This window comes from Psammomys obesus, unplaced genomic scaffold, assembly GCF_907164565.1.
Source record: "Psammomys obesus unplaced genomic scaffold, mPsaObe1.curated_primary_1811, whole genome shotgun sequence".
Lineage (NCBI taxonomy): Eukaryota > Metazoa > Chordata > Mammalia > Rodentia > Muridae > Psammomys > Psammomys obesus.
The window spans coordinates 8,114,392-8,124,191 of record NW_026596147.1 but is presented as its reverse complement, the minus strand read 5'-3'; the positions used below and the strand labels follow the sequence as shown (position 1 = coordinate 8,124,191).

Sequence of the window (9,800 nt, the reverse complement as noted above, 5' to 3'; positions counted from 1 at the left end):
GCAAGGTTATGCGCGCCTTTAATCCCAGCACTCAGGAGACAGAGGCAGGGAGATCTCTGTGAGTTTGAGGCCAGCCTGGTCTACAACCAGGTCTGTTACACATTCTATTTGTTTTCCCTGCTAGGGCCTTGAAGCCAGTCAGAAGGACACAGGTCATTTTCTTTTGAACCCAGTGACAAAGAATTCATAAAATTGCTAAGCTGTAAAAGTTTCTACAGTCTTTAGATTTCAGGACCTAACTGTAAAATGGATGAGATTGAAAAACTGAAGGTTCAAATTTCCTTTTTTGGCCGGTTTTGGTTTCTTCTGGTATGGCTTGGGAGGCAATATTGTTTTCATGAAGTGGCTGGTTTTTAATTGCTCTAGCGAGTATATAAATTACATGGCGTTTTTGCTGCTTATTCAATGCTATCTAAAATTGTCATTGTCATGGTAAAAATGAAGATTTTGTTTGTTTAGTTGGTTTTTAGTTTTTTGAGACAGTCTTTCTCTGTGTAGCCCTGGTTATCCTGGAATTCCCTTTGTAGACAAGGCTGGACCTGAAATCAGAGATCCAGCCAGTGCCTCTCCTAAACGCAGGGATTAAAGGCATGGGCCACCAAGCTGGGCTGCAATGCAGGTGTCTTAAAGAGGCTCTTTCTTCTCACCCTAATAGTTTTTCTTTGTTTAGCCTTGTTCTGGAACTTGCTTTGTAGACCAGGGTGGCCTTGAACTCAAGTTCTACCTCTGCCTCCAGAGCCCTGGGCGTACGCAGGACCGCCCACTTTGTCCATCTTTCCAGGATGGCCACCTTGAAGGTCTTTTCCTGCGTCCCACTACTAACTTGGTTCTTCTAACTGGCTTGTTAGAGGCCAGTGTTGGGACACAGGCTCATGGCTGCTCACGCTTAGTAACAAAATGACTTAATTTTTGCGTGATTATTATTTAAGCATTTTCACAACAAAACGCAAACATCTAATAATTTATCACTATTATATATAATTACATTCACGCATTGATTAAACTAATGTTAGCCCGTGTATCTGGACTTGGACATGTTAATAAACAAGCCAACAACAAAAATAGCCCTGGGCTGGAGAGATGGCTCAGTGGCATGGGCTGCTCTTCCAGAAGAGCTAAGTTCAATTCCCAGGAACCACATGGTGCCCAAAACCCTTATCACTTCAACTCCAGGAGATCCACTGCCTTCTTGCTTCCCAGGACACCAGGCACGCATATAATGTACAGGCGTGCATGCAAACAAAATATCCAAGAAATAACTTTTTTTTTTTTAAGCAAAACCACAATTCCTCTAAGAGGGAGAGGCCGGACGGATGAGATAAGGAGGTACATTTCTACTGTGGCCCAACCGGCGTTAACAGCCGTTTTCAGCCAACAGTACGGCTACAGAAGCATTTGGCACAGGGTTGTTTATAGTTTGGGGCTAGAATCGTTGAGAGGAAGCAGGTATTGTCTGGGTTGGATCCGGAACCCCAGACACCGGGGAAAACCAAGCCCAGAGCCTGCGGCGCAAGGGCAAGGCGTGGCTGCAGAGATCTGCACGCAGCCAGCCAGAACCAACCCGAGGGGTCGCTGGTGCTGGTCATTAAAGTTACACACGCGCTTGTTATTTGCACTGTCCCTATCCCACAAGGCCTCCCAGCGTTCCCAAGTGCCCGGAGCCTCTCCCGGCCTCGGAACCCTTGGTTCAGCTTCCCTGGCGCACGGCGCACGCACGGGAGCCAGCTTCTGTTTACTTTGGCCGCGCGAAGCTGCGAGGGCCTGAAGGCGGAGACGCGCCAGCGGACGGGCGACGACGCCAGGCCGGAGCGCTCCGCCCGCTGGCCCCCGGCCCCGGGGCGAGGCGGAAACAATGCGCGGCGTCCCCAAGCGCCGGCGGAACGCTGAGGTGGTAGGGCCCCGGAGCGGAAACAGCGCGGCGTCACAAAGCGCAGCCGAAACGCGGCCGCGGCCACACCAACGCCGCGCGCCCTCTCTCACAGGGCGGGGAGCCACGCCTCCCCAGAGTCGCCCGAAGCGCCGCCTCCGCCGGGCGGCGCGCCCTCCGAGGTGGGCGCAACCGCTGAGTCGCTGGCGGCCCGGCGCTGCAAAGCATCCTGGGAGGCCGGGCTCGCGCCGGAAGGCGGCGCGACCGCGGCGAGATTATAAAAGGGAGCGCGCCCGCGGCAGGCGGAAGTGGGCGGTTCGTCGGCGCGGTGCTCTGTTGTTTGGGGTTTGAGCTGGTGGAGGGGCGTTCTCCGGACGGACGGCCGCCGGGGTAGGCCGCGCTGACAGGGCCGCCGCCCCGCCGCTTCTCGCCCTGTGCTCCGTGCGCCCGCGCTCTCCTCGTCCCGCAGGCCCCAACATGGCGCAGGAGGTGTCGGAGTATCTGAGCCAGAACCCGGGAGTGGCCGCCTGGGTGGAGACGCAGCGCTGCGACGGCGAGACGGACAAACACTGGCGCCACCGCCGGGAGTTTCTGCTTCGCAACGCGGGCGACCTGGTCCCCGCGCCCGACGAGGCTGCGGAGAGCGGGGCGCGCAGTCGGCAGCTGCAGCAGCTCGTCTCCTTCTCCATGGCCTGGGCAAACCACGTCTTCCTGGGGTGCCGGTGAGTGGGGGGCCTTCCGGGGTACCCCCGCGCCCCCGGCGGCTGGCCGAGGAGCCCTCGGGGGGGGGGGCCTGCGTCGCTGGGGAGCGCGGGAACCGGGGGGACTGCCGGGGCCCCCGGGGTGGGGGGGCGCCGACACCGAATGCCGGGGTGTGAACCCCGCCAGGCCGAGTTGTTGGCGTTTCGCCGACAGTGCTCGGCCCGGAAGAGCCCGAGATGAAAGATTGCCTAGCGCAGACCCGCCTCCCGAGCCCCCGGGGCGTTTGTTGGTGACATCTCGGGAGACGAAGCCGTCCCGCGGATCGTGCGCTTCGAATGCAGTCAATCAGGAAATGCAGTTTCCCTAGGCCTGCATTCCTCACACGGCGAGTACTTTCGAAAAACACTTCTTGAAAGCGACTTTTGCTTCTTTTTCAGGTACCCTCAAAAAGTTATGGATAAAATTCTTAGTATGGCTGAAGGCATCAAAGTGACAGATGCTCCAATCCATACTACACGAGACGAACTGGTTGCCAAGGTGAAGAAAAGAGGGATATCGAGTAGCAATGGTTAGCAGATCATAGATGTGAACATTCATAGGAGTTTAGAACATAAGCTTGACATAATTAGGAATTGCTGTCGATACTAATTTTTCTTAACAAGCCAAACTGTATATAATGTTTTAATCTAGTTGAAATGTTAAAGCTAAACTGTACGTTTGTCTGTTTTAGTTGCTGATTTTATTTTCAAGTCCAATGTATGATTGTGTTAGTTTAATATTAGAAACTAATAATGTTAATGCTGTTTTAATATATTACTGAAATTGTTCCATACTTTAAAAGAAATTAGTAGTCCTGAAATTTTTTTTGTGCTTTTTTTTTTTTGTTGTTGTTGTTGTTTGTTTGCTTTTGTTTTGTTTTGATGGGGCTTCTCTGTGTATTCCCTGGCAGTCCTGGAACTTGCTTTGTAGACCAGGCTGCAATCCTGTTGCTTTTGCCCCCTGAGTGCTGGGATGAAAGGCCTGTGCCTACCCAGCTTTTTATGCTTTTTAAATGAATGTTTGTTGATTGACATGTATGTGGGACCGGTAGTGAAATACCTGTGTTTTTCTTCTTTCTAGAAGGGATAGAAGAACCATCCAAAAAACGAGCCATAGAAGGAAAAAATAATTCTTCAGTTGAGCGAGATCATGGAAAGAAATCTGCAAAAACAGATCGTTCTTCAGCTCAGCAGGAAAACAGTTCAGCGTCTGCAGGGTCCTCTACCAAATCAGAGAGCAGTGGGACCTCGGCTCGGAGCAGCTCTGGCGTCTCTAATCAGACTAGCTCTGAGAGTGAAGGAGATAGACCTGCCTGCAGCCAAAGCAGCAGCAGCAGCAATTCCTCTCAGGTAACAGCAGCAGGGTCTGGAAAAGCTTCTGACCCAGACGCTCCAGATAAACATGCAGCAGCGTTTGTTTCTTCATTGTTGAAGTCAAGTATGAATAGTCATATGACCCAGTCCACTGATTCCAGACAGCAGAGTGGATCACCAAAAAAGAGTGCTCTAGAAGGTTCGTCAATCTCAGCTTCTCAGAGCAGCTCAGAGATTGAGGTTCCCTTGTTGGGTTCCTCTGGAAGCTTAGAAGTAGAGTTGCCATTACTGTCTTCTAAGTCTAGTTCAGAGACCGCTTCAAGTGGCTTAACATCCAAAACTAGTTCAGAGGCAAATATTTCACCATCAGTTTCTAAAAACAGTTCCTCATCAGGCACCTCTTTACTAACTCCCAAGAGCAGTTCAACAACTACATCACTTCTGGCTTCCAAAACCTCTTCTCAGGTAGCTGCATCACTGTTAGCTTCCAAAAGCAGCTCCCAGAGCAGTGGATCTATGGCTTCCAAAAGCACTTCCTTAGCAAGCATGTCTCAGCTAGCTTCTAAGAGTAGTTCTCAGAGTAGCGCCTCACAGTTGCCTTCTAAAGGTACCTCACAGTCCAGTGAGAGTTCTGTCAAATTCTCTTGTCGAAAGTTAACCAATGAAGATATAAAACAGAAGCAACCTTTCTTCAATAGACTGTATAAAACAGTGGCATGGAAGTTAGTAGCTGTTGGTGGCTTTAGCCCCAACGTGAATCATGGAGAGCTGCTAAATGCAGCTATTGAGGCTCTGAAAGCAACACTGGATGTGTTTTTTGTCCCACTAAAAGAACTGGCAGATCTGCCTCAAAATAAGAGCTCTCAAGAAAGTATTGTTTGTGAATTGAGGTGTAAGTCGGTGTATTTGGGCACTGGCTGTGGGAAAAGCAAAGAAAATGCGAAAGCAGTTGCATCGAGAGAAGCACTGAAGGTATTTCTCAAGAAGAAGGTGGTGGTGAAGATATGTAGAAGGAAGTACAGAGGCAGTGAGATAGAAGACCTAGTGCTCCTTGATGAAGAGTCAAGACCTCTGAACTTGCCTCCAGCATTGAAACATCCTCAAGAATTACTGTAACCACTGCATCCAGGATCTGGTGTTGGAAGAGAAAAACTGGCTTTTATAGAATATAAAACACTGGCTTTCACAGATTTTTGTATTGCTTTTTTCCAGTTTTGCAGAAAATTTAAATTCTAGTTCTCTTCACTAAAGTAGAAGTTGTAAATAATTTATGAATGGCAGTGTATATTAAAGGGTATACATTGACAGCATACCAGTGTGCTGTTTTATTTGCTGAAGAAAATACTGTATTCTATTTTTAATGATATATTAGGTACGATGTGTAGTTCTGTAGAAGAAATTTTCTACTTCCAATTTGGTGGGAATGTACCATGCTTTTCTTTCGTCTTTTTTTTTTTTTTTTTTTTTTTTTTTTAGCTATAAATCAGTATAAAGTACTTACTGCTGTTTTATTCTGAAGTTGTTTAAAATTGACCATGATTTTGACCGCTGCTGATTCTTAGGCAGGTTAATTTATGTTTTGAGGTAAAATGCAATTTACACTTTCTTAAAACAAATGTGGGTTTCTATATTAAGCATATTTTGTGACTACTACTATTAACAGACTGATTTGTTTAGATATTAAATGCTTTAAGCTATTTTACCTTTTCAAGAAGTTGTGGGTTTTTTTTTTCCCTCCACCCTGAAGTCACAACCAAGTCTTGTAAGTTGGCTCCTAACTACTATTCAAAGTAAACTACAACCAAGTAGTTTTCATAATATCACACACACATCTTTATGGGTAGGGAAGTTAAAGGTCATGCCTAGAACCAGGTGGTTTTTGTGTTTGCAGATTTCAGAAGACTATGGAGAAGACTAGAGAGCCATGGTCAGTTCTTTAATGTATTCATGTGGATTGACTCTGTTAGTAATGAAGCAGAATGTAGAATTTACTGTTTTTCTGTTTTAGGGGATTCTGTTCATCTAGTGTGGTTTATTTTTAAAGTCTGCTCTAAGGTATTTGATTGTCTTGGTGGCCTTCTGGCTTTCTAGATGCTGCACACTGAACAGTAATGGCAATAATGTACAGAAAAAGGAAACGACCTCTCATATTCAGTAGTTATATTGGAGTTGGAAGGTTGAACCTAAGCATAATTTAAGTGTGTAAAAGTTATTCTGTACTTTAGCAATAACAGATATGCTTAGGTTCCTGAGCTTGAACTAAAATAATCAGGGATGTTTGTATTTTGCCAGATAACATTTTTTAAGTGATTTATTTTTTTGAGGATGGCTCATTGGATACCAGAGCAAAATTATATTCTGTAAATGGGCTACCTTTATATATTGTGGTGGAGAAGAATAACATGAGTGAGTTGTAAAAATACCTTCAAGTTCCTTTTGTGCTGTATTTTGTAAACCAATGTTTACCAGAAGAGTGAGCCAAAAATTAGAATAAATACATTTCTGAAATACATCTGATTAGATGATTTGGTAATTTCCGAAAATGGCTTGTTCTAGCAAATATAAAGGCTTTTATATTGAAAATCTTTTAAATCATAGTATTATTTTGGTGTGAAAGTCTGTGTGCTCCCATAGGTCTATTATTCCAACTACTGAGAGGCTGAGTCAGGAAGAATTACAGAGTAATTTGAGGCCCTGTCTGAAAATAAGATTCTGGGGTTTAAATTCTGAGATAGTGGCCTTTAATCCCGGTACTCGAGAGGCAGAGGCAGGTGGATCTCTGAGAAACCCTGCCTAAAGCCCCTTTCCCCCAACAAAAAAGGGAGGTGATAGAATTCTTAGCATGCAGAGAAGGCCTTAAGATTAATTTACAGTACCGCCACAAAAGTCAATGAACCCCTCATAGTGGCACAGGCCTTTAATCCCAGCAGTTGAGGCAGGCAGATCTGTTAGTTCAAGGACAGCTTGGTCTACAAATCTCGTCCAGGACAGCCAAGGCTACACAGAAAAACTGCAAAAAAAAAAAAAAAAAAAAAAAAAAAAAAACAACGGCAAATGAGAAAATGAGAACTTGCTAATACATTTTCTTGGCTTCTGAGAGTGGGTTTGTTACGTAGTTCTGGCTGGTCTTGAACGTGGAAAGTGTGTCTGCTTCTTGAGTGCTGAGGTTACAGCCGTGCACTACCACTCCTGTGTAGCTGCAGGGTCAGCCAGGAGACCCTGCTTCAGTGTGTGAGGTAAGACATGAGGTCATTTTTATACTTTGCCTCGTAAACAAAAAAGTCAAGATCTCTGACTTAGAGCAAATGCGTGGTTTTATAATTCTTCAGGTTAGTACAGTGCAGGAAAAGAAAAGCTTTGGGATCTGTTCTAGGAGTTTCAAGACTTGCTGAGACACAGTAACTAGTACAGATACTGCTGTAAAAGGCTAATAGTGGGAAAGCTGCAATTGCTGCATGGCTGCTCATCTATCAATTGTTTGATTCTAGTTTCACAGATGTTAAGTGTACTCATTGCTGAGCAAAGTAAATTGTAAATTTGTAGCTCCAGTACAGCTGAACAGTAAGGGGCATAAATAATTATAAAAATACCAAGTTGTACTTTGTGTAGCGATAACAGTTAGATGCACCTGTTGTAGCTTCAGGTGACATGCCCTTAGGCATTTTGGGGTATTGTAGAACCGCTAAGAGATGGAGCCTCACTGGAGGACAGGAGTCACGGGAGGTGGGTCTTAAAAGATTTTGTTTGGTTTTGGTTTGTTGAGACAGGGTTTCCCTGTGTAGCCTTGGCTGAAGACCAGGTTGGCCTCAAAATCACAGAGATCCTCCTGCCTCTGTATCCCCAAGTGCTGGGATTACAAGGGTGCATGCCCAGCAGGTCTTAAAGTTTAATATCTTGGCTCTACTTTTTTTGAGACAAGATCTGACTGTTACACGAGGTGATTGGAATTTGTTATGCAGACCAGGCTGGCCTCACAGATCCACCTGCCTTCATCTCCCATGTGCTGGAGTTAAGTCAGTACCACCATGCCCTACCTGGCTCCTTCCTGTCCTATTTATCCTGGTTAGATGCCGTGTGACCTGCCCCATGCCCTTGCTGCTATGTCTTTCTTGCCTTGATGGGCTCTATATCTCCTTGAGCTGTAAGCCAAAATAAACCCATTTGTTTTCTTGTTAGGTGTTTGGTCGCTGCAATGATAAGAGAGGTGGCTTCACTACACCCTAGGCCAGGGACTCTTTACCTTTCTAAACACTGCAACCCCTTAATAGAGTTCCTCATGTAGTGACCCCCATCATAAAATTATTTTTTGTATAGTTCATTTAATTTTAGTGTGAAGGTGTCAGATCCCTTGGGATTGAGGTTATAGACAGTTGTGAGCTGCATGTGAGTGCTGGGAATTGAACCCCAGTCCTTTGGAAGAGCACAGTGCTCTTAACCACTGAGCCATCTCTCCAGCCCCATAAAATTATTATTGCTACTTTATAATTTTACTGTTTCAAATCACAAATATCTGTTTTCTGATGTGTAAGGGTCATTCGGCTCCCAAAGGAGTTGTGTTCCACAGATTGAGAACCACCACCCTAGGCATTCAAAACAAAAACCCAATTGACTAAATACTTAGAATTACTTTGCAAAGATTCTAAAGTGGTTAGAGAGTAAGATGGTAGTACATTTCCCTCCAGATTCTGTAATTTTAAAATAATTAAATTTTTTTTCAAAATCTTAATGACAAGTAATTTGTGAATTAACTTGGTCTTTACTTGAAGTTAGAGTACAAAGTGAATTAATCAGAGGGTATCATATTGCCAGTTTTGGTGGATTTGCAAATCATCACTGAATATTTACTTCATGTTATCATTGGTAGACTTAGATAACACAAAACTTGCCCAGTAGAGAGTGCCACCTCTTGAGGGCCCATTTAAGTTTGTGTTCCTTTTTAAAAACTACAAATAGCTATAAATTTTTATTACATTTTTTGTGTGTGTATGCAGGTAATGACAACTCATGTGATTCCATCTTCCACCATGGAAGCATGGAACTCATCAGACTTGCTGTCATGCACCTTTAGCCTGAAACTTGTTGGCCCCAGATAACCCAAACAGCAAAAAACAACTTCAAACGTTGCTGTTTTCTCAAGGTAGCATGGCTTTAGCCATGTGATAACTTGAATTCTAACCTGTGGCACTGGAGCAGAGATTAGTCACTCACTGATCCCTTAAAGTTGACAGTAGATTATTGGACCACAGAAAGCCTATCTGCAAGCTATGCCTCTTGATTGTAATTTCATCTGAGATCATATGGCCCGGTTGGGTAGGTCAGAGTGGTATTAGCTTAGGCAAGCACCTTTAGGAGGGTTAACTACTGTTTGGGTTTTCTAAGCCAGTGTCAGCTCTGGCTGGTTTGGTACTGTGTAACCTATGCTGGCCTTAAATTCAGTGTCCCTCCTGGCTCAGTCTCGTGAGTGTTTGCTTTGTAGGTATGTCCCTTTATTCCTATTTCTAACGTCTATATTTGTGTACCTTTGAAGTGGTCTTTATTTTTAGTTAAAACTTAAAATGCACAATGAATGTGCACAGTTCCTCTCTTCCCTCTTACTCCTTTAAATGTGTGCTCTATGGTCTCGAGGTGCATGCCACATGCCCAGCAGCCCTACTGTCTTTTTGACTTTGTACTCAGCACAATTTGAACCTATTGCATCAGGTTAATGGTAGGGATAGTTCAAAGTTCTCTGATTCAAGGGTGGCTCTCCAGAGTAAAACTTTAACTACAAAATGATTGTGTGTTGGGCAAAACAAAATAGATTAAAAAAAAACAATGGTGTGAAAATGTACTTCCAACCGGTTATTGCCCTATCCCACACTTAAGAGGAGGACCGCTAA

General features: G+C 44.9%; 1 protein-coding gene across 2 annotated transcripts; it reads left to right on the top strand.

Annotated features, from left to right (window-relative positions):
• The first annotated feature begins 2,154 nt into the window (after positions 1–2,154).
• Positions 2,155–5,231, top strand: Cdkn2aip (CDKN2A interacting protein). 2 transcript variants are annotated; one of them, XM_055593682.1, is made up of 3 exons: positions 2,155–2,589; positions 3,007–3,137; positions 3,689–5,231. In XM_055593682.1, exons 1-3 carry the CDS (start codon positions 2,345–2,347, stop codon positions 5,035–5,037), a joined length of 1,725 nt encoding a protein of 574 aa, XP_055449657.1. In that variant the 5' UTR covers positions 2,155–2,344; the 3' UTR covers positions 5,038–5,231. The 2 variants fall into 2 exon arrangements, with proteins under 2 accessions (XP_055449657.1, XP_055449658.1); XM_055593683.1 differs by having other exon boundaries at positions 3,007–3,106; positions 3,689–3,766.
• Positions 5,232–9,800: the final 4,569 nt, after the last annotated feature.